The sequence below is a fragment of the Mustela putorius genome, unplaced genomic scaffold, assembly GCF_011764305.1.
Source record: "Mustela putorius furo isolate JIRA1106 unplaced genomic scaffold, ASM1176430v1.1 tig00003834_pilon_pilon_pilon, whole genome shotgun sequence".
In the NCBI taxonomy this organism is placed as follows: domain Eukaryota; kingdom Metazoa; phylum Chordata; class Mammalia; order Carnivora; family Mustelidae; genus Mustela; species Mustela putorius.
Window position 1 is genome coordinate 84,029,934 of NW_025421987.1, and position 25,294 is coordinate 84,055,227.

Below are 25,294 nucleotides of genomic sequence, written 5' to 3' on the forward strand. Positions count from 1 at the left end.
ATATTAAGATACCAGAACTATTCATTAACTTTAACTCCAGTATGATTTGAAGAGGAAAAATAATATAACTAAAAAAAAATTTTTTTAACTTTTGGCACTCTTCTTTTTCTTGCCCTGTCAGTATTTTGTGTATTCTTAATTACATTTAAAAAAAATTTTTTTTCTAAAGGTTTCTATCTGTGTTCATTTGATCAAGCAAATGGCTTTGATGGAACATTGCTTAAATAATGTCTCTGTGAGTTCACAATTTTGAGCTGTTCCAAAGTTCTATCACACTTTTTTATTTTATTCTTAATATCTTCTACAATTTTGAAATATTCTACTTTGAATTACAAAGGTGTAACATATGAATATAAAAATGAGTGTTTATGTGGTAGTCAACTAAATTTTATGTTTAAAACAAGAACTGAAATCAAAACAAATTGAGGATTTGTCTTCACCTTTGGTTGAGTCAAATACATGTAACACAATTCATCCATATGTGCCTTTGAACATCTAATTATTTAACTCTAAGATAATAGGAGAGCTTGTTATTTTACAAAAACACCTGGCAAACTCTTTGGTCAAGTGAAGATAATTTTGCATTGTGAATAATCTCACTGTTTTTATGAAATCATATTTTCATATATCGTATTGGCTTAAATCAAGCCATATAGGTTGTTTCTTTGTTTGAGGGTTTTTTTTGTTTTTGTTTTGTTTTTGTTTTTTTGAGCAATAACAGACTTTAAAAAATGAGGTAAAAATATCATAAATTAGAGAGATCCCAGTTTCTGTAACAATGTGCTAAGGTAGTAAGCTTAACATTCATCTGTGAAAAAGCACAATGAGAACCACATATACTGGTCAGGTTGCCTTTCCTGCAAGCCATCCTCCAATCAGGTAGTATAGCAGGAAGAGAAGAGCCCTGGTGGGGAGAGAGCAGGCCTGGGTGTTAGTGATACCCTTGGTCTGCGGCTTATGTGTCCTAACCAAATCATTTCACCTCTCTGAGCCTCCAGGTTCTTCACCTATCAGGTAATCATTTTACATACTGTGGTCTCTTTATTTATTGTCAGCATCAGAGAACAAAAGGAAAAATATACTATGCTCAACCAAAGGCCAAGCAGAAATGCCTGTTGTTTAAATAAGCAGTGAGTGACCACTGGGTGGGCATTTGCTCATAGCTGCGTGCACAAGTGCTCAAATACATCTATCTATTGTTGCATCCTGTGAATTTTAAATACATCTTTTTTTTTTTATTGCATTAAACAGTATTCCTGGCTGTGATCCATGGTAATTTGTTTATTGTGACAAAGAGGAAGATTATGCAGATGTAAAATATCCTTCAATCAGCTTGGTACTTCTTAAGAACCATTAACACAAAACTATTAACTTTTTTAATGGAAAAAACTCATTTTGAGTATTTTTACTCTGTGTTATAGGCAAAGCTATAATAATAGTAATAATAATAATAAGCTATCTTCACATAAGCTTATTGTACTCTTGAAACCAAGGACTTCTACTACTTAATTTTTTATACATGTAAGACAGTCACGGTAGCATTTTCTTGATAGAAATAATTGTTGGTCAGTCCTAAGACTGAGAAAACACATAATGAGGAAAAAATTTGTTTTTTGTTCACTGGAGACATTTTCTTACAATTTAAAAAAGGCTCAGATTAGCATGGCTATGGGAACATACTCCCTAGAAGAAGAAAAAAAAAGTGAAGAATAAAAGTTTGTGTAAATTAGCACTCACTAAAAAGATACATTTCAAATTAAGGATTAAATTAATTTTGTTGATAAGTCAGCCCACCCCACACTTTACCCACATGTCTAGCATTTGAAAGGCCATGCGAGTGACCCTTCTACTCTGCTAAAGTTCACTTAGAGTAGAGACATCTTTTGAGGAGGGAGCGTTAAGAGTTGTGAAAAAGGGCAGACATACCTTTGCAATAAGAACCCTAAATCTCGATGGCAAGGAATTTAGTAGAAGAAATTGAATATTATTGAAGGAAATCTGGTTTTAATCTAACTTTGTGCACTGGAAAATCATGGCTTAATTTTGTGTGCTTTGTTGTATTCCCCTTACGAAGCTGCTGTTAGCTCTCTTTTGTGACAGTAAATGAATGTGGTATTGTATGAACATTCATTTATGCCTCACAGATTGTGGATCCCAACTTGCTGTTTTGATTCTAAACCTATTTTACAGTGAAGAGTATTGTTCTGTAATATAAGACTTATTGCTTTTCTGTCCTTCCAGATGGAAGAAGATAAGGGTTCAGTCAGCTCAGCATATGAATTTGCTGAAAGCAAGCACAGAGGGGAGGACAGTAGGCACCTGCTAGCTGAGGCTTGCAGCCAGCAGGACAGTTCTTGCGTGCACTAGGTAGTACTGCGCTGGACCTTCCTGGGGACCTATCCGCTAAGTTCTCATACTTGGGGCATGCTATGGGAGAACTGGCCTGACTTTCAGTTTTTACTTTCCTGATCCTTCATTGTTCTTCATATGTTTACTGTTTTTGTTCACTTGTCTTCCTTTTTTGTGATCTTTACATTTTTTATATGTCCGTCCCTGAATATTTTATTAGTCTTCCTTTGGAGTTAAACTGTGAAATCATACTTCACCTCAAATTCTAGCCTAGTAAGGTATTCTCACACCTGTTGTTTATATTCAGGAAATTCCTTTCACTTCTTTTGAAAATATGTCATGCTATTTCTATTATTTCTGAAGTTCATTTTCCCATTTGAAGTGGCAGTTGTGTATCATTTTATACATCTTAATGTAGTTAGACACCAAATTATTTATCTAAATCTGGCTCTTGAGTTAAATGATCCAATAAATGAGTTCTTAGACGTGGTACTGAATAGTTTTCTGTTGAATAATATTCATCAGATTCTCACTTCTTATTTTTCATAAGCTTTGATAGTTTATATCTTTGTAATAAAAAAAGTATGAATTGATGAGGACTTGATTCATTCACATCTTGAGGAGTCAATCCTAACAAACCACTTCTAGACCTTATTGGAACATGTAAAATATTTTGATTGGTAGTAATTATGGATTATTTGCCATTTGTATATTATAATTACTGATCAGTAAGTTACTATTGTCTCATTTGAGATAAAACATCATAAATGTTAAAAATTTCAAACAAAACTGCTTGAAAATTATAAATCTTAACTCTACCATGGAATCAGAGCATAGAACAGATACAGTAATTTGAAAACCCTGGATTATTCTGGAAGACATATTTTTAAAATTAGATTCCTTCATTGAACTGCCCTAAATGAAAAATGTTGAAGATTAACTATGTTGAAAATGTTGGAGATCAACTCTATTATTATTAATTGAAAAGAATTCAAAAGAATTCAGAACTTTTGTTGGAATGCTCTGTGTGATTATTTTTACTCTAAATTTATCTTGTATTTTGCTTTGATAAATTGGAAAATTTTTTAGTTTTTAAAAATAGGCCCTGGTTGAGCTGGGCAAAGAGGGGGAGCTGGCCTGGATTTATATTATTCCCTGGATAATCCACAAAGCAGATAATCCAATTGGGACCTGACTGTACTAACCCTAAAAAACTATGACCTCTGTGTTAAAAGTTTCCCGAAGGGTCAAATTCAAGTGAATATTTCATAAGACATGGATCTGGTACTGCTTTGCTTTAATATGTCCATTAAAATGTATAATACAGTTGAGAGATGGGTTCTTAGAATGCTCCTAATAACAGGGGCCTTGTTATGGTTACTTTTACAAAAGGTTGATGAGTGAAAATATCTCCTCATCCTGTGATAGTTGGTCTTTCTTCCTATAAACAAGAAGCTAGAAGAACCCTGAGACCATGAATATGACTTTAGTAAAATTGTATTACCCTGACCTGCAGTTTTTCCTGCTTATCACTGAATTTTCATTCATTGAGTGAAGTATACCTTGAATATATTTCTTATATATTTCTGCCTTTGGCATATATTTTGAAGTAAAAACCACTTCAAAAAAGTAAGTGCTATGTAATATCCCTCTTCTGTGTTTTTTCTGTCTTGACATGGCAGTTGTTTCCTCTAATGGAAAGGTGGTCAGCCTTGCCAAATCAGGCAGAGGTTGCTGCTGAGCCCTAAATGTTGTCCTGGGCTAGGATCTTCTAGTCATCTCCCTCCACTGTGACCTGCCTCTTTGGCCTCCATTTTTTTGTCATTTCTCTGTCCCTAGATTCCTGGCCTGCTCTGGATGCTCTCTTTTCAACTATACCTAGCAACTATAGGGATATCAACAGACTGTTAAGGCCGTTGACCTTTCTCATTGTAGACCTGGATGCTAAGCCCCAGACCTGAAACTTGCCATCACCTATGACAGAAAAAAAAGAATAGTTTCAACCAACTACAAGTCACCTTCCTCTTCTGTGACAAAGATACTTAGACATCTACTCTCTCATTTAACAAAGTGAACTACAAAAGGAACAGAAAACTTTAATGGCCTGGATTCAGTTTGCCAGTAAAAGCTATACTTTCCTGAATAAAATTCTGTGAACAAATAGAATTGAACATTAAAAAAAAACTACTAATAAGGCTGCCATGAGTAGCAAGACCTGCATGTATACCTGATAAATACACCACTTTATAAAACTAATGTTATTTTCAAATCTGTGCTGACTTATTTGAGCAAAATCTGGAGGTTGAAATGAAGAAAAATATTATGATTCATACTTAGAAAACTGATTTTTTCCTTTTCTCTTTTTTTAGAAAACTGAATTCTTAACATTGGCTACCATGATTTAGTTCATTAATTAATGCTATTCTGATTTACCCTCTCCATTAAAATTGGTGATTATACCATTTTTTGCAGATACTGATACTCTTCTTAAACTTCAGATCTTGTTATTTATGTAACCACATCATTAAAAAGGGGCCTCAGTTCTTTCTGAAATAGAATAGACCAAATTATTAAAATAACCATACCCGATAAATATAATTCTTATTATATGCTTATTTTCATAGTTAAATTTAGGCAACATATACAGAAATCTCCTCTCTGGAGATCCCTAAAAGACGGTATGGAGGTATTTATAACTATCTTCCAAAGTCGTTTATTTTCCTTGAGGAAAAGGAAAGAGGGGAGAGAATATAGAGGAGAGAATGTGAGCTTTTGAGGCATGTTTTGAAGAAATGGGCCTTGAGTGAACGATAGCAGTCTTCTAAATGTCATTGCTAATCAGCTACCTCTTGCAATTCTGAATAATGAGTTGAAGCTATTTGTTTTAAGGGTTGTTTTAAGGGTTTTATTATTTTTAACCAAATTTGGAAATCAGTACTTTTTGACGGCTTTTGATTTCACATTAAAAAGGAAAACATTTCCTTGAACACCTTTTTTTTTCCCCCATAATTACAGTTTCCAAATATCCTTTAAGGCTGTACAAGATTCTCACTTTGATTATATATTTATTATGAAACTGTTGTAAAGACAAAAGAACAAATATGGTTAATAGTTGAATAATTCTTATCTAAACTTAAAACGACTTGATTTGATTTGATAGGTAGGAGGTCATAGGAAAGACTAAATAATTTAAAGATGTATGATAATTTTCTAACATCTAGAAGATTCTAGAAAGATAGGAGATAGAAGTAGAAGCACTGGAAGAAATTTTTAAATGTTTCCTAGCACTGGTATGAAAATAATGGAAATAAGAGCACTGATTCAGAATTTATTTCAAAATAAATTGAAATGAGCTCTAGAAAGATGAAAGTTTTTATTAGCCATACATAATTATGTTGAATCTCCATAGTTGTTTTGCTTGGCCACCCTTTCAGCTCTAAGATATGTGGTCATTCCTGGGAAGAAAATGTGGTAGTCTTACCAATGAATCAAAATTTCTGATAAATTAAAGTGCTGCCAGACAGAGTCTCATTCCCATTGCTTTGCTTTCTTTCTTGTCTAGTATTTATAAGCAGTCAAAAAAAAAAAGAAGGAAGAAAGAAAGAGAAAGAAACAAACACACACAAAAGGAATAATTCCTTCTCCTTACTTTGAATGAAATGAGATTTAAATGTTCCACCCTTTTCCTACTCCCACTTAATTGGCAGCTGTGGCTACATGTATCTGGCTGGTCTCCCAGTTCCTGAATATGAGATCAAAGATATGTATATGAGAAAGTGGTAGAGCTTGGAAGTTTGCTGGAGAACAGTGTAGGTTTTTTTACATAAATAGCAGCTTTACAGAATCACAGTTAGCCAGCATTCGGCACTTTTAAAGCAGCGGGGGGTTTTTTTCTTCCTAGAGAAAAAAAGGAAATATATTTTTGCTTAGTTTAAAAGGTCATCTTAAGTCATTTCTTTATAATATTTTTGATATTTCAAGAGGTTTACTCTCTCTGGGATTATCCACATATTAATACCTGTCCTGAATTTTAAAGTGAGAGGTAATGAGTGCAAGCAACATAATTACCTAAAGTCAGATCCAGACCTAAGCTGTGTTATGGGCATATGTGGTCACTCAAATGCTGCTGACCTTCCGGATTTCATCTTCAGTGAATCCTTGAAAGTTGAGCTCCAGCTATACAAGCAAAACACAAGTTGTTAAATTATGAAGTACCAGACAAACTTCTTGCTGTCTATAGTTTCTGGTCTAGTTTAGTGTTCCCCAGCCAAATGGAAAGACCAAATTTGGAAACAACCAAATTTGTTGTTTCCTTGTCTTCCTGTTTTTAATTTCCATCTTACATAGGAACTGGCACATACATAGTAAACATTCCATTAATGTAACTGCCATTATTTGTTCCTATCTCCCATCCAGTCCATGATGGAGCATTTCTTTGGGAAAATACAATAAAAATGAGTTACAGTTACCCTTGAACAATGTGGGGGCTAGGGGTGCTGACTCTTCGTGCAGTAAAGAATTCAGGTATAACTTTTGACTCCCCAAAAACCTAGCTAATAGCCTACTGTTTACCAGGACTCTTATGGATAATATTAAAGTACCAATTAACATGTATTTTGTATCTTATAGGTGTTTTATGCTCTGTTCTCACAATAAAGTAAGCTAGAGAAAAAAATCAAAAGGAAAAAAGAATATATTTATATTACTGTATGTGTATCTGTTGAAAAAAGTTTATTTGTAAGTGGACCTGTGCAGTCCAAACCCATCTTGTTTAAGGGTCAAACTGTGCTAGGAAATTAAATTTAAAAGATATTTAAAATAAGCCCTAATATAAAATTATTATTGGATTAAACAGTTATAAAAGTGTTGTCAAATTGCCATAAAATTTATTTGTCTCTTTTTCATACAGACCAGAAACACTTATCTCCTCATAGGCCAGTAACAAATGTTCTCAGACCAGCACTGACCCATGGATCACACTTTGAGTCACACTGGTCTTTTTGGAAAGGGGCAGGTGTAACAACTACTTTCTTACACTTAGGATAAACATGTGCTGAATACACATCATACTTTTCTACCCACACATAATTACTCATTCTCTTTGCTTAGCCTAGAATGCCCTTTCTCTCCCTTCTCCAGCTACTGAAATCCCATCCAGTCTTTAAAATGTGTTTCACATGCTATCTTTTTCATCAACTCTTTCATGCCCTCCCACCAATACCAACAACAACAGCTGGGTTTGAGCCTTCCCTCCTCTTTTTTAATATTTGTATTCAGCCTTATTACCATAATTATAAGAAGGCAGTATAATGGCATGATAGATTTGAGCTCTGGAATTAAAGAAATCGAGACGCAAGCCTCAGCAGGGTGATCTTGAACAAATTCTCAACTTCTCTAGTTCCTCATCTGTAAAATGCTTCTGAATATGGTGCTTATCCCAGAACTTTGTTGTAAGTTTTCAGTGAAAATAATCCATGAGAAGCATCTTACATAGGAACTGGCACATACATAGTAAACATTCCATTAATGTAACTGCCATTATTTGTTCCTATCTCCCATCCTGTTAACTCACTAGACTGCCATCCCCTCTAGGAACCAGCACAGTGCCTTGCTTAATAAATACAAGTTGAATTTAAGGGCTCATACCATTAAATTATGCGAACAAGCAGAGTAATAGAATCGAGAGAGAGATTACTGATAGTTGGAGAGGTGAGGGAGGTTTCATGGAGACAAAGGTATTTAAACTGAAGTAGGTGTAGGGGGCAGCATTCTGACCATAATTGGTGACAGGCCCTGACATATGCCTGAAGGCAAGGAACACTGCACTTGTTGGCTGTGTGAAGACTGTACAGAAGCATTGGGAAGTTGAGCAAGAAAGGCAGCCTGTGGTCAGGTTATAAAGGGCCTTAAGGCCCCCTTGCAGTATTGTACTTCCACCTTGAGCATGTGGGATCGTTCAAGTCCTGCTTCTGTAGAGGGTGATTTTTGAGATGGAGGAAACTAGAGCCCAAGGAAGGACCCAAGGAGAAAACTGGGAGACATAAAATTTACTAAACTATTCTTCTGGATATTAATGTTCTTCCTAGTGTTGATGGATTCCCAGGGACAAGATTTTACTGGGGGAAAAAAAAATACAGTTTGAGAATTGCACTATGTCTAGCTCTCCTCCTGGAAACTGACCATGTGTCCTGACTTATTGACAGTCCTTTACTCAATAAGCCTGTTTAGACCATCATTGAAATAGTGTTTCTGAAACTTAATTAGCCACAGAACTTTTTTTCATGAGACATCTGTAAACATCTCTCAAAAAACAGTTTAAGAAACGAACATAAATAGTCCTAAACCAAGGGTATTGTAATGAAAGAACAAGTAACATTTGGCTGTTTCTCAGTGCTCAGCAGACCTTAGGACATTGGGACAGTTAGGTCATTGCCAGACGGGAATCATGTTGTCTCACACTGCTTGCTTTTGGCAGGATTACTGTGAGCAGGTATTTTGCAGGACCTCATGCATTCCTTATATTCTGAGCGCCAGGTTATTTATGTTCCATCATATCCGTCTTCTGTCCATTGTGCTCGTCTCCACAAATGTCCCCTGTTGTCATGCCCACACTCAACACTTGGTGATTCCCAACCTTTGTGAATTGCAGCACTCTAACAAATCTATTTTTGTTCTCCTTCCTCTATACTTTCCAAAGATTTGTTATACAGTATGTTATATATGTAAAGGAAAATGAATGAAAAACAGTTTGTTTAAAATGATATCCCCTGAGAAATTAAGGAGTACACCTGACCATTTCAAAACCAAGGTTGGGATTCATTGAGCTATGTGATCATACCATTTCTTTCTCTCATTTTAACGGGATTAAGATTATTAGTAGTATTGGCTTTAAGTGATTTTGCTGGGTTATTTATGCCTGAATCAGTATGACTGTTGCATACCTTCAGAAATTAATGAAAATAGTAGTAAGTCATTTGTTTAGTGGATTTCAATACAGTAAATTAAATTAATCGGTAAATTTTTTAAAAGCAAGGTAAGCTGATTATGGGCATAATTGGCACTTAGTGATTGCTTAGCAAGTTATGATAAATGATGCTTTTTTCAAGGATAATTATAAAATTATAATAAATTTTTAAGGATTATTTCAGTGTATATATGTAGAGGTGCTTAGAACCCAGCACATAGAAAACATTACATAAGTATTTGCTATGGTTGTTGTTGGTGTTGTTGAAGATTGGGTTAGGTCCTGCCCGGTTATCATTTCCCAGTCTTCAGAATGGTTCACACTCCGTTTTTCTCAATTGCTAGACATTTTTCATTGAAATTACAGGAGCATTTCACCTAAACAAAAACTCAAGAATTAGAATTCACTGAGTTTGAGTGGTTGATGTAAATCATTTTGGCTGTACTAAATTATTAAAATGAGACATTAAAATCCAAAATCTTTATAGATTTAAATAAAAGCCAGCTACTTATTTTTATAATTATTTTATTCATCTTTTAATTTAGGACACAGTGCCTTTTAAAGCCTTCCATATATTTTCATATTATAGAAAACGTTTATATACATTACTTTTGGTTTTAAAGTGCTTGTTGTCTTCTTTTTTTTATGCTTTTTGGAAATCCAGATCTATAAATAACTAATTTTTTTTCTGCTTTAACTCCTCCAGCTTACTGAAACAAATTCAGGTATCAAGTGCTTGGACTCCATGTGCTGTTTCTCAGAGGGAGAAACAGCGTGCGCATCTGTTGGAAGAATGCTGGAACGAGTAGTAGGAAGATGTAGTCCAACCCATGTCAGCAGGTGTGAAATTTCTCTAAGTAGCCTTTGCTGCAGATGAGTGTCCTGTAAACTGGAACAGGATGAACCTGCGTCTCTAGATACCTAATAAATCATCAGCTGGTTTTACCAACTGAAGCGGGTGGTGTGCTATTTATTAGCACTCTTTGATGGTAGATTTCACTTTGCGGTTTTTGGTGTAGGGGGCTCTTTCACTAACAAAGGAAGAGAAAGCACCTTTGAAGAGACTTCATCTAATGAACAAAAATTTTTGCTTTGCAGTCTTTCTATAATGTGGTGAATAGGAGTGTGTATATGATACTTACTTAGCTTTTATAACTTTCTTTTTTTATTATACCTTATATTACTGTTTTATTTTCTGTATTTTTTTGTTTGTTTTTTGTATTTACCAAATAGTCTACACATAATAGTAAAATCAAAGGATTTTGCTTCTCTTATTCTTCATGTATATTTTCTGGTCATCCATTTGAGACTTTATGGTATTTATAAACACAGAAGGCTGTATTTCTGCTTTCTTATACCATTTTATCTCTGTAATGAGTTTTTAAAAATGAGTTGTGATTTTTTTTTTTTAACTTGGTGTTCACGGTCTAATTAGAAGTTTATAAGTTAGAACTGGCATGTTAAATTATGGTTTAGAAGAATCTTAGCATTTCTGTCCCTTCCCAAATCTATTTCTTGAATTAGGTTTATCAGTGCTTGCTTTTGTGGATCATAACAGAAAATGCCATGTTTTGGTAAATGCCACTTAAATTTATTTAAAAGTGAAATGGATTCATTACTTCATATAGTTTCCAAGAGACATATTATTATTCAGGGGACATTAAGAAGTAGAAATAACTTTTTTCATGCTTTGATGTTCTTAAGATGAATTCTATCATATTCCTAAAATGCGAGCAGCAGTGCACCAGTGTGTGTGAAGAGTTATAGATGGGCAAGGATAGATAGATGAACATTGTCCACCATGTACCACATGAATAATCACGTTCTATGTGTGCCGTGGAATGGAAAAGGTTGGAAAATACCCCAGAGTTAGGGAATAGAGGATGGAGGATGAACTTTTATTACATTCTGATAAAATAACTTAATATTTGCTTAGATTTTGTTTTTAAAATTAATAATTATCATTCATGTATCATAAAATTCAGGTAACACTTATTGGCAAACTTATTAGTTCCCACTTTGCCTTTAGTTATGGCCGAGTCTTTAAGGTACAGTTGCATTTATAAATAGCATTCTTTAACATATGTGTTTTCAGTCTCCATTTATTGATTATAACATGTGATCAAAAATATTTCCATAATGCTGTGGTATCATTTTGTAGTAATTTTATTCTACATAAAAGAATTACTATGAGCAGTTAAATTTATTGGGACTTACGTGTTTTGACTTACACAATTGTATTATAAAATGCATTACTAAAAAGCAGCTCTGTCATGTACCCAGGCCACCAAGTTTTCCAAAAGAGTTTCAGAAGGACCTACTTCTGTGGTGAATAAGACAGCTTTACTATTTAGGATTAAAGTGGGAGTTAGACTAAGAGACTGCTATAGAACTTCCACAGAATTTTTTAAATTTCTGCTTCAACAGGAAGTTCTCTTTAATGAAAGTATACATCTTCACTAACTATTAAAAAACTGTAATTAATTTTAAATAAGCCAAAAATGTTTTTTTGCTTTATATATATTCTCATTGTTTGATATCCATTATTCAGGTAATATGCCCCTATTTTTATACGGCATTATCCCTTTGAACCTGCCCCTGGAAATAGGAGATTTATTTCAGCACATTCTCCTATCATCTCTACTTTTTTTCACTTAAAATTGTATCATAATATTTTCTTTTGTAAGATTTTATTTTTTATTTTTCTAATAAAATGTTTAACAGTATTATCTTATTCGACAGACTATAAATATCTTAGCAGTTTTGTCCAACATCTCAGGTCATATTATTGATTAGTACTGTTGTTATCCTTCTTTTTTCCTCAAGTGAATAATTTAAAGTCTTTTAAGATCTGTTCAGTTTTTTTCTAGTGGATAAAAATCATACAATATGAAAACCACTTGGTGCTTTTCCAAGGACTATATGGAAATTGCCATATATCCATTAACATTACCTTTAAAATTTGAAAGTCATTTTGATATGTAGAGTTTTATTTTTTACATATATTTGTATTAGTGAAAGACTTTTGGCATTTCTGTTTTGATTTTGGAACAGCCTTTATTCTACATTTCTATTTCATGTCTAACTTAAAAGGTGAAGCAAGACTAATACTTCTGTTACAAGATGTAGAAGCCTTTGGATATTTGTTCTATTAACCTATTAAACATAAGAGATAACAAGCATCACTTGAGAAATACAACTAGGGCTTTCATATGCACATTATTCCACTGATTAAAAACTTTTACCATCCAGGCACAAAAATTGTTACATTTTATTAATTGATGTTTTCAAAGGAATATGCCATATTGCAGGCTTTGTTTCAAGTGTAGCATCATGATGCTATATGAAGGATATGCCATGTCTTACACTAAAGGCTGTACTTCAGCAATAAATGATTTTCTTTATGCATTTTACCAGCAATTGCATTATCATAATCAAACCTTTTTTCCTAAATAGAAAGGACTTAATAGTTAATATGTAGGTCCATATTTAATGTTCTGTCAAATATGACATTTAACATATGAATGCACATGCATGCTTTGAAAGATAAAAAGAAACCTTAACTAATAAAATTCTCCTGTGTAAGCAATTGTTGGAAAAGAGGAAAAACTAATAGAAAATACTGGCAATTTGGGAATGGAAACTTGACTCCTGATAATTAGGGTGTTGGGAGTTACGTTTTGTCATACCTATCTAAGCATACTTTTTCTTGGATAAATATTTTTAAGAAATGTTCGTAGACTCATTTCATTCATTTATTTTATAAATACTGTCTGCTATGTACCAGTTGCAGTTCTAGGTACTAAAAAGAGACGGTAGTGAACAGGCCCTTCCTTAAACTACAGCTTTTAAGGTTTTCTGGAAACTAATAAAATTAGAGAATTTGTGAACTATCAGTATGGTTGTAGCTTATTTGTGTTCCTCTTTGCCAACTTTGTAAAATTTCTAGGTTCCAAACTTCATTATCACTGTGCTTGCTTAATTGATTTAAACTTAAACTATATACACAATCTCAAGGAAACAGTGAATATTTGATGAGTGGATTTAAGTCATTTTAAATGCTAGTCTCTTCCTCTAACATCTTTGTTTAGGAAAATGGAAACCCTGGAAAAAGTTACATAAAATGTATTTATTGTTTAGTACTTTTAGTCCTTTAAGAAAAGCCACCTTTGACTTGGAAATCCTGATACTGTCCTTGAAATGGGTTAGGCTCTTGTAAGCATGGTCTTGAGTTATTTTAGCTTAAGTTACTAGAGCTGCAAATAAAGCGTTATGTAATTAATTGCTTATAGGCCTTATTATTCAGACAGTAGTTAAATTTTCCAGACCATTGGAGGTTTATTTGTTCTCAGTTAAGTGAAAACCCTACTGAGTCTCAGCTGTCTTTGATACCTATTGAATAAACCATTTACTGCATTCAAGCTAATTATGCTAAAACCTTTAGAATAGAATTTATAGGAGAAAAGAAATAGTATAATATAATATGAACATATTACCATTTCATTCTAAAGCTTTTGGTAAGTGGAATGTATGTTTGCTTCTGTAATGTCAAAATATAGCCTAGTTGTTTTCAGTAAAACTGGCTGTGCATAACTCTTATACTTATTTTTTATTGTATTGTTAAGATTTTAAGAGCATCTCCTGCTTTACTACTTACAGAAATTGTTTTAATGCTAATGAATGTCTGAATTTTAGCTAACATTTTATATAATGAGTAGAGCATTATTTTTTCCAAGTTTTTGTATTATATAAATAGACTGGTCATTCAAGGCTAGTAGGAGAACTTCTCCTAGCTCTTAAAAATGAATCAATACGTGATTATTTTAATATTCAAATTGCATTTTTGATCCTTAGTTTTAGAGTAAATTTTTGTCTCACTTAAAACATAGGTACTGGTGAGCCAAACTTTTCTCTTATTGTTACTTTAGATCTTGGAGTGCATCGGACCCTTTCTATACCAACGACAGGAGCATCTTGACTCTCTCCACAATGGACTCATCTACTTGTTAAAGGGGCAGTAGTACTTTGTGGGAACCATTTCAACTCCTTTCCTAAAATTCAGTGTGATCATCCTGGTAATGGCCACACTAGTTCTGCAGAATTACTTTCTAAAATTTCTCAAGTATTTCATACCCACTCAGAGTTATAATGGAAAACAAATAAAAAGCATTAACATAACCCCCTTTCAACCCCTTTCATTTAAATCCAAACATGTTAGAATTTGTGAAAGAGACATTTTCTATCTCTTTGGGTTGTCCCTCATGCTTATGGGACTCCTAATGGCATTTCAGCCTCTTGCTAAGGCCACTATATTTTAATATCAAGGTAGAAAAGGGAGGTAATTCCTAGCTAATTGTATTTTTTAGTATTAGTTTGGTTATCGAGTCTTCTATTCAAATCTGCTTCTGTAAATTATGCTGAAAAGTTTGCCTTGAAAACTCTATTTTTTTATTAGAGTTATATTTGAAACTTTTCATGCGAAAAGTTAATGTGAATAGAAAGGAATTTTGGTCCCTCAGTGACCCATGTTGTTAATTCTTTAGTGCTTTCTAAGTTCACAGAGCAAATTAGAAGAATGCATTTCCCATCATTATTTACTGCATTGTGGGTAGTAAATATATACCAAAACCAAACTTCTCTAAATACTATAACACAACCAGTAAAGTTAAGTATATACATGCAAAGGGTATATTATATATATAAATCAGGAATCAAGTCCATTCACCAAATTTCAAGTTGATGTTTACTAATATTTTTGTGATGGAATACAAAGAACCTATAGTGGGTAAATTATATACCATTAGCATATTATTATTTAATGTGTTTATCATTGGATCTTTTGCATGCTTTAATCTGGTTAATATATTTAAATTTGCCTTTTTTTCCCTCTCTATCTGAAAGCTCTGTTTATAGTATTTTATGACACTGTTGTAAAGTTCGACTATATCAATAAAAAACAAGTTTGGACAGTATTTAAATATTGCAAATATTTTTAATCATATAAATCAAAATATTAGGGTAATTAAAAAGATAAGAGCCTCTTTCTGTGGCTAATTTAGAATTGCTCTTGCCTTTCAGTAAGCTAGCATTTAGAATAAAGGATTTCATGTGAGAATCCTGTTATTTTTAGATTAGTGTATGTTATCTAAGTTACAGTAGACTACCGCAGTAAAGTAAAATCTGTCCTGTGTCCCATTACAAGGTATATTTTCAGGCATGCCTACAGGATGTAAATGAAACAAAGTTTAAAGTTCTAAATCTTAAGGGTTAATGGCAGCATAAATTAAAATGCTAAGAATGATTAATCAGGTACATATTGCTGTATTTCAATACTTAATTGCCATCTTGAGTTTATCATATGATCAATGTTGTCATTTGTTTTGGTAAAAAGTAATGTCATTTTAAAATTTGGAAATGATTATTGGCTAAAGAGCTTACCAAGCTCTAAGTATATGATTGTGTACATATAAATTATATGGAAATGGTTAAATAAGGTTTCCAAAATTTTCTCTTGAGAATATAATAATTCCTTTCTGTAGATTTATTCTTCAACCTTCCACCTCTTTCCCATCTCATGAATATAAGACCTCTGGAATTGGGCTGGTAGGGAAAGAATGGTAGAGTCAAGAATTAAGACTTTACCTTGTTTGCTGATAAACTTTTTTTTTTTTAGTTTTATTTTCTTGCTAACATAATGTTTGTTTCAATAATGCAAGGATATTAGATTATGAATTTCATCTTAAATATTAATGTTCATTTATAGCCCTTCTTTAACTTAGATATTCCAAAATTGAATTCAGGAATATACTATGATTCTGGCAATACATTGAAGGGATTATACAGTGTACAATGTATACATTTACCAATTCATGGTCCAGAAGAGGAAATATTGCAGAAAATATTCAGTTAGGGTAGTTTAGTGGAACATAACTCAGAATTTGTTTTTTCTTAGAATGTGTTATAAAATATTTATATAACAAAATGACATTTATAGTCCTGCATTACATCTTCCTTAACAGTTTACAGTGTTTATTTGCCATTAACCAAATTGACTACTGACACTAGAGAAGGACCACAAAACCATCAAGCAGTCTCTGACCAACTGCAGCAGGGAGGTCAGCCAGTCTATATGGTGCTGAAAATGGGATTGATGTAATTGTCTGCATTGACTATTTAAAGTTATTTAAGAACTCTATGTAAAAAAAAAAAAAAAGTAGATGGCATGTACTGACTGATACGCTCATCCTACTCTGTTGAAAGCCTCTTTTTAAAGGAAAGTTAAAAGAGTTTTCTTCAGTTTATTTAAGAAAGTAACTATTGTCTATAAGCTTTAAGTAGTTTTCTAGTGTTAATACTCATATATTAAAACTTATTATTTAGCCAGTAATCACAAAAAAAGTCCCCTTTGCATATTTCTTTAAAATTCTTCAGGAAGTATGATGTTGGGAATTAACCTAACTCTTAATCCTGCCAAAACCAGAGTAAGATGCTACATGTGTTTTTACTAATTGATGGTCTCAAATCTATTTGCCTCACTTTCTTACCTTTACCTACCTAGTCTGAAGGCTGTAGCCCTGAGGATAGTAGCAAGCACCAAGATGGTTTTCAAAATTGCCCATCAGCTGCTTTAAAAGATGACTCAGTACCTTGCCTCAGCTTTAGCAAGCAGTAGGTTCACCTTAGAGGATTATAGTATGGGCCAGGAGAACTACAGCTACCAGGCTTGCCATGGAGTTGAGAAGAAAGAAGGGGAGAATTTACAGTTTGAATCTCTCTTAACTACCTTCCTCCTTGGGCCTCAGTCTTCATGATGTCCACAGGTTTCCCAGACCTAATCCAAACTCTGGCACTGTCCTGAGTAGGAGGTTAAACTGAGGCAAATCACCACATCAGGAAATTCCTTTACTCAGACCAGGCCTTTTCTGCTGTAAGACTGAACTGTGGAATGGGGCTTGTGTGGGAAGCTTAAGGCTCCTGTCTGACAGGCAGAAGTCAAAACCACTTAAAAAATTTACAGTTAATACCAAAAACATTTTAAATATGCTACTCTGAGAAGTTATTGGGGGGCAGGGAAAAAGGGAAAATCATCTATGCTTGTGTTTTCCTGTAAAGACCCCGTTGAAGTAGGATATAAGGAGGTATTCATAAAACAAACCACCAAAGAGTTATATAAAACATGTTTTATTAATTTTGGTCCCGCTTCTGAGACATTTTTATTTCTATCTTGAAATGAGTCATCTATTTTCGTAAAAATAGAACATTATTAAAGTGTTGTTTATGTGAGAACACTTGAATGGTTTTCCTACAAAAAAAAATAGATAACAACTAATGATATGTTTGTAGTAATGGTGATTGTTAGATTTTTATGGGGAATCAGTAGCTGGAAATACTGTAGCAACACTTGGTTTAAAATCGAGGACCTCAGACACTGTGGCTGTCTAATAAAATCCTTTAAAATTTCTCTGCATTGTCAGTAAGTGTAGTTACTTATTGTATAGCTCTCAGTAATTTTTTTAAAGTTTATGAAATTATATTTATTGAATAAAAATTTTCCTACAAAATTAAAAAGTGTTTTTTTTTTCATTTTTCATTCTTTAAGCATTTTAAGCCTCTCTCTGCTTGCCACAGCTAACATTGCCAAAAACTTTTTTGATGAAATTGTATTACATTTACCCTCCATACGGTACAGGAATACTATTACGCCATTCACTGACTCCACTGTCAAAAATCTGTAAGTTTTTGGTTTACCCAGATTTTATAGATCAGTACAGCTCCTGAAAAGGGGACTGATAGAAATGTCCCAGCTGTAAAGACCAACACACTTGACTCATCACTCATGAAAAACCAGCCAAAATGAACTTGCAAATGAAAATATGTGCTTTTTAAAAAATACTGCTGATATGTCTATTTACATATAAAATATTCTGACCTCCTAATGACAATTTTTTTTCCTTATGCTTTCTCAGTTGCCATTTAAAGCACACACAACTGTTTAATATATGTTTATTATAACGTAAGCTATTACATTTGCCTAAGTGTTATATATGCAAAGAGTGACAATGTATGATATATATATTTTTTTATTTCTGAAATGAAATCATATCCTGGCATATAAATAATACCCAGGCATCTGTTTTTATTTAAAAAGTAGCTGAGGGTTTGGGTTCTCTTTAGGGTAACTTCAAGTCTTTAACTTCTATGATACAATGTGAGGAGTAATGTTCTTTGAATTAGAAATTTGGGACAAAAAAATAAAGCTTTATGAGCAGCATTTCACCAGAAAATTTAGTGAATTCAGAAACAATTGAAGTTTTATTTTAAAGAGCTGACTCAAGGACAAACTTGTAAATGGAAATAGGTAAACATGTCTCTGTGAACAACTCTTTGGAAGTGGTAGACAGCCCCTGATAAATCAGGGGAAATGGTTTGTCTTCAAGTAAAATTTGTGGACAGTTGATTGCATAGATTTTAGAATTCTTTCATTTTTGACAAATCTTTACATCTGTGTGATACTTACCTAATCCAGATAGAGAACTTAACACCATTTCAGAAAGTTCCCTTTTGCCACTTTCCAATGAATTCATTTCTCCTTTTCTCCCTTGCAACCATTTTTCTATTTTTTATTGTCATAGAGTAGTTTTACCTGTTCTTGAATTTCATATAAGTGGAATTATACATGTTCACTTCTACATCTGGCTTCATTGCTCAAAATGACTGAGATTCCTCAACGTTGTTGAGGAATATATACTTCGTTTCTTTTGCTACTCAGTAGTGTTGATTTCATGAAGACCATACAATTTATCCATTCTCTTATTTATGGACCTTTGTGTTATTTACAGTTTGGTGTGATTATAAATAAAGTTATGAGCACTCTTTCTGAACATGTTTTCATTTCTCCTTTAAGATAACTGGAATTTCTGGGTCTCAAGTTCAGTTTATGTTTAATTTCATGAGAACCTGCTGAAAAGCTTTCCAAAGTTATTGTATGCCATTTTATGTGCATTTGTATGCAGTTAAGATAGTTCCAGTTCTATTATATCTGTAGTGTGATAACTACTGATGCTTAACTCCTTTTCAAAATATGCTTATTGGCAGTTTCTTGTTTGGGGGTTTTTGTCTGAAATTCCTGTTCAAGTCTCTGACCATTTTTTCATTAGACTGCCTGTCTCATTACAGAATGGCTGGAATCCTTTTTATAAGAATGTAAGTCCTTTGTCAGGTGACTGTATTGCTCACATTTACCCACCAGTCTGTGGCTTGCCTGTATACAGTTGACCCCTGAAAAACGGGTTTGAACTGCATGAATCAACTATGTGGATATTTCACAGTACTATAAATGTATTTTCTTAACATTGTAAGAATACAGTATGTAATATGTATACAAAATATGTGTTAATCTACTTTATGTTCTCAGTAAAGCTGTCCAATCCAACAGTCTGTTAATAGTTAAGTTCTGGGAAGTCGAGAGTTACAAGTGGATATTCAAGTGCATCAGAGGTCAGTGCCCTTGACCCCTGTGGTGTTCATGGGGTATTTTCTTAGTGGTGACTTTGGTTTGCAGAAGAAGTGTTATATTTTGATGAAGTCCTTTTTTTTTTTTTCTTTTTATGGTTATATGGTTTTTGTGTCTTGTCTAAAATACACTTGTCAAACACAAAGTAATGAAAATATTTTCCTCTGAAAACATTACAGTTTTCACTTTTATGTCTATGATACATCTCCAGTTCACTTATATGTAGGATAGAAGGCAAGGATTAAGGATCTTCCTTCCTCCTAACCCCCATAAGGCTGTTTGGTTTAGCTCCATTTGTTGATAATATTCTCTGTTTCCACTGAATTCACTGGGAGTCTCTTTTTAAAATTAACTGACTGTAGAGGTACTTGGGTGGCTCAGTTGGTTACCCTAAGGTCATGGTCTCAGGGTTGTGAAATTGAGCCCTCTGTGGGGTTCTGCACTTAGCACCAAGTCTGCTTGAGATTCTTTCCCTCCCCCCCATACCCCTCCCCCTGCTCCTGCACACACACACACACACACTCTCTCTCTCTCTCTCTCTAAAATAAAATCTTTAAAATTAACTGACAATAAACGTGGATCTATTTTTGGCTCTCGATCTATTCATTTGTCCTTGTACCAATAACACATATCTTGATTACTAGAGGTTTTGGGGTTTTTAAAAGATTTTTTTTACTTATTTGAGAGAGGGAGAGATCTAGTATGAGCAGGGTGAAGGGGCAGGGGGAGAGAGAAATGTAGACTCCCCACTGAGCAGGCCAGAGCTCCATCCCCAGATGCTGGGATTATGACCTGAACCCAGAAAAAGCAGACGTTACTGGACTAAGCCACTCAGGCGCCCCTTGATTACTGTAATTATATACTGAAATTTGAAATCAGGTAATCAAAGTTCTCTTTGTTGTCAAGATTATTATGGCTATCCCAGGTCCTTTAATCTCCATGTAAATTTTGAAATCAGTTGAGGGTCAATTTCTAAAACAAAAAATCATATGATTTTGATTTGGATAGTTCAATTTGGAAACAAGTGACATCTTAACAATATTGAGCCTTCTCATCCATAAACATGTATCTCTCCACTTGTTTTCGGTCATCCCTAATTTATCTCAGGAATGCTTTATAGTCTTCAGTGTTGACATCTGGCAAACCTCTGTTAAACTAAAATTTGTTTTTTGAAGCTATGGTAAGTGGAATTGTTCTTTCATTTATTTTCAAATTACTCATTACTAGAATACAGAAATGCAATTAATTTTTGTACTTTTGACTCTAACCTAAAACCTTGCTCAGTTCATTCAATTCTAGATTTTTTTTAATTTTGTGCAGAATCTTTTCAGTTTTCACAAAAACAGTCATGTCATTTGAAAATAGTGACAGTTTCAGTGTTTTTTTCCAATCTTCATGCTCTTTGTCTCTTGTTATTGCCTTATTGCTCTGGCTAGAACTTCCCTGGGGAATGTTAATTAAATAGATGTGGTCAGAACTGTGAATAGGTGTTGAATTTTGAAAATGCTTTTTCTCCGTTTATCAAGTGATCATATTTGTTTGTTAGTTCAGTATTATGGTAAATTACCTCAGTTTATTTCCAAATGTAAAGCTAACTTTATATCCCTAAAATAAATTTCATTTTGCTGTAAAATGTTATTCTTTTATATATTACTGTTTGTTATAGTAATATTGTATTAGGAACTTTTGCATCTGTGCTTATGAAGGATATAGGGTTTGTAATTTCATTTTCTTTATAATGTCTTTATTAGGTTTTGGTATTAGGGTTATGCTGGCCTCATAAAACAATTTAGGGAGTATTTCTCCCCTCTTTTTTGAAAAGAGTTTATGTAAGGGTAATATTATTTATTTTAATATTTTGAATTACCATTGAAGTCATATGGGCCTAGAATTTTTTGTTTATGGGGATATTTTTTAGTAGGTGTTACTTTTTATTGCTGCTGCAACAGATTACCACAGACTTAATAGCTTCAAACAATACAAATTTATTATCCTAAATTCTGGAGGTTAGAAGTCTGACACAAGTCTCGCTGGAATAAAATAAAGTTGTGAGAGCAGAACCATATTTGTCTTCTGAGGCTTACAGATTTTTTTTTTTTTGTATAATTGATACACAGTAGTACATTAGTTTTAGGTGTACAACTTGGTGATTTGATCAGTTTATACATGATACTGTGTTCACAAGTGTAGCTACCATCTGTCCCATTATATCATATTTCTTATGCTGTGACTTTCATTCCCGTAACTTATTCATTCCATACTTGGAAGCCTGTTTCTCCCACTCCCCTTCACCCATTTTGCCCAAGCCTCCCATACCCTTCCTTTCTGGCATCCATCAGTTGTTCATATTGATGGCCTGATTGTGCTGTTTGTTTATTCCTTTTTCTTTAGTAGAGTCCATGTATGGAGTTGAATCACATGGTATTTATCTTTCTCAGTCTGACTTACTTCACTTGGCGTAATACCCTCTGGGTCCATCCATGTTGTCTCAAACAGCACTCTCTCTTTTTTATGGCTGCATAATATTCCATTTGTGTGTATGTATATACCACATTTTCCTTATCCATTTTCTTTTTCATTTTTTTTTAGTTTAAATTCAATATATAATGTATTGGTTTCTGAGGTAGAGGTCAGTGATTCATCAGTCTTATATAATACCCAGTGCTCTTTACATCAAGTCCCCTTTTTAATGTCCATCAACAGTTACCCCATTTCTCCACCTCCCTCCCCTCCAGCAGCCCTCAGTTTGTTTCCTATGATTAAGAATCTCTTATGGTTTTTCTTCCTTTATGATTTCATCTTGTTCTATTTTTTTCTCTCTTCCCCTATGATCCTCTGTTTTGTTTCTTAAATTCCATATATAAGTGAGATCATATAATAATTGTCTTTCTCTGATTGACTTATTTTGCTTAGAATAATACCCTCTAGTTACAACCAGGTCATTACAAATGACAAGATTTCATTTTTTTCTGTCCATCCGTCTATTGATGGGACTTATGTTGCTTCCATTTCTTGGCTATTGTAAATAATGTTGCAATAAACATAGGGTGCTTATTTTAAGTTAGTTTTTCTTTAATTAGTGTTTTTTTTTTCCTTTGGGTAAGTACTCAGTAGTGGAATTATTGGATCATATGATATTTTTAGTTTTGGGGGGAACCTCCATACTGTTTTCCACAGTGGGATACACCAGTTTTCATTTCCACCAACAATGCACAAGGGTTCCTTTTTCTCCACATCCCTGCCAACACCTGTTATTTCTTCTCTTTATTTTAGCCGTTCTACCTAGTGTAAGGTAATCTTAAACTTACACAAAAAACAGTAATTTTTTGTTTGTTTCAAGTTGTTATTTACCTGGTAATTAGCATATTAGAATAATATTGGTTTCTGGAGTGGAATCTGGTGATTCATCACTTACATAGAACGCCCAGTGCTCATCACAACAAGGGCCCTCCTTAATGCACCGTCACCCACTTAGGACATCCTTCCACCCGACTTCCCTCCCTCAACCCTCAGTGTGTTCTCTATAGTTAAGAGTCTGTTTTATGGTTTGTCTTCCTCACACACACACACCTTTTTTCTTTCCCCTATGTTCCTCTGTGTTGTTTCTTAAATCCCACATATGAGCAAGACAATGTGGAATGTGTTTTTCTGATCAAAGTGGGCCTCGATCCCAGGACTCTGGGATCATGACCTGAGTTGAAAGGCAGACACTTAATGACTGAGCCACCAGGCACCCCCCTGTCTTTTGATTGGAACATTTAGTCTGCTTACATTCAGCGTGATTCTTGATAACATCAGTGTTGATAGAACATTACATTTAACACCTGTAGAATACACAGTCTGTAGCTGGTACATTCTAAACATTCCATCGTGTACTTGGTGTGGTTCTGATTGGGACTGCACTGAATATGTACATCAATTTGAGAGGAACTGACATCTTGACAATATTTATTATTCCTATTAATAAACATGGAATATGTCTCCAATCTATTTTTTCTTTGGTTTTGTTCATTAGAGTTTTATAGTTTCCTCATTTAGATCTTGTACATATTTTGATAGATTTATATACCTAAGTACTCCATTTCTGCTAATGTAAATGGTTTTGTATTTTTAATTTTAAAATCCACTTGTTCATTGCTGGTAAGTAAGAAGGTAATTGACTTTTGTGTATTAACCTTGTATCCTGCGGGTTTACATATAATCACTTATTAATTCCAGGGTTTTTTTGGTTTGATTTTTTTTGGTTTTTCTTCATAAACAATAATGTCATCTGTGAACAAAGAGAGATTTATTTCTTCTCTTAATGCATTAGCATTCAGTAAAATGTTGAAAGGGGTGGTGAGGGGGACAGCTTTGTCTTCTACATGATCTTAGTGGGAAAACTTTCATTTCTTACCATTAAGTATGTTAGCTGTAGGTTTTTTGTAGATATTCCTTATCCAGTTGAGAAAGTTCCCCTCTATTCCTAGTTTACTGAGAGTTTTTACCGTGAATGGTTGTTGGATTTTGTCAAATGCTTTTTCTGCATCTGTTCAAAAGATCATGTGATTTTTCTTCTTTAGCCTGATGATATAATGGATTATGTTAAAACTGAAAGGGGAAAAAATGGAAAATTATTAAGATATGAGAGACATGTAGCACTGTATAAGTTTAAGGTATATAGCATAATGATTTAACTTCATTAATTGATTTTCAAATAGTGATTTAGCTTTGATTCCTAGGATAAATATATTTGATTTGCCCACTTTTTAACCACTTTTACAAACATCTTATTTGAATAAATTTGACATGTAACATTGTAATAGTTTAAGGTGATACATTTATTTTTATATATTATAACTTTCACTGTAACAATATTACATTATATAATTATAGAATAATATTGTTCATATTCATTATACTGTGCATTAGATCTCTATAGCTTATTTACTACTCATTTCAATTTTGTTCCCTTAAATACCATCAATCTTATCCCCTCCATCCCCTGATAATTACCATTTACTGTTTGTTTTATTTTGTCTTTTTGGGTTTTTTTTTTAAAGATTTTATTTATTTATTTGACAGAGAAATCACAAGCAGGCAGGCAGAGAGAAGGGGAAGCAGGCTCCCTGCTGAGCAGAGAGTCCGATGAGGGCTTGATCCCAGGACCATGTGACCTGAGCCAAAGGCAGAGGCTTAACCCACTGAGCCACCCAGATGCCCTATTTTGTTTTTTTGTTTTGTTTTGTTTTTTTTAAAGATTTTTAAAAATTTATTTATTTGACAGAGTTCACAAGTGGGCAGAGAAGCAGACAGAGAGAGAGGAGGAAGCCAGCTCTCTGCTGAGCAGACAGCCTGTTGTGGGGATTGATCCCAGGACCCTGGGATTGTGACCTGAGCCAAAGGCAGAGGCTTTAACCCACTGAGCCACCCAGGCACCCCCCTATTTTGTTTTTTTTTTAAACTGGTTTGACTTTTTTATATTTTAT

General features: G+C 33.7%; 1 protein-coding gene across 3 annotated transcripts in view; it reads left to right on the plus strand.

Annotated features, from left to right (window-relative positions):
• Positions 1-15,285, plus strand: part of ATP11B (ATPase phospholipid transporting 11B (putative)) — a 120,561-nt gene extending 105,276 nt beyond the window's left edge. For 2 of the 3 annotated variants that reach the window (XM_045088660.1, XM_045088659.1), the window contains 2 exons: positions 10,020-10,153; positions 14,242-15,285. In XM_045088660.1, the coding sequence (XP_044944595.1) occupies positions 10,020-10,122 (103 nt within the window). In that variant the 3' untranslated portion in view covers positions 10,123-10,153; positions 14,242-15,285. Of the gene's footprint in view, positions 1-2,241; positions 2,368-10,019; positions 10,154-14,241 lie in introns of those variants that run through there. The other variant, XM_045088661.1, reaches the window with a different exon arrangement.
• The last annotated feature ends 10,009 nt before the right edge of the window (positions 15,286-25,294 follow it).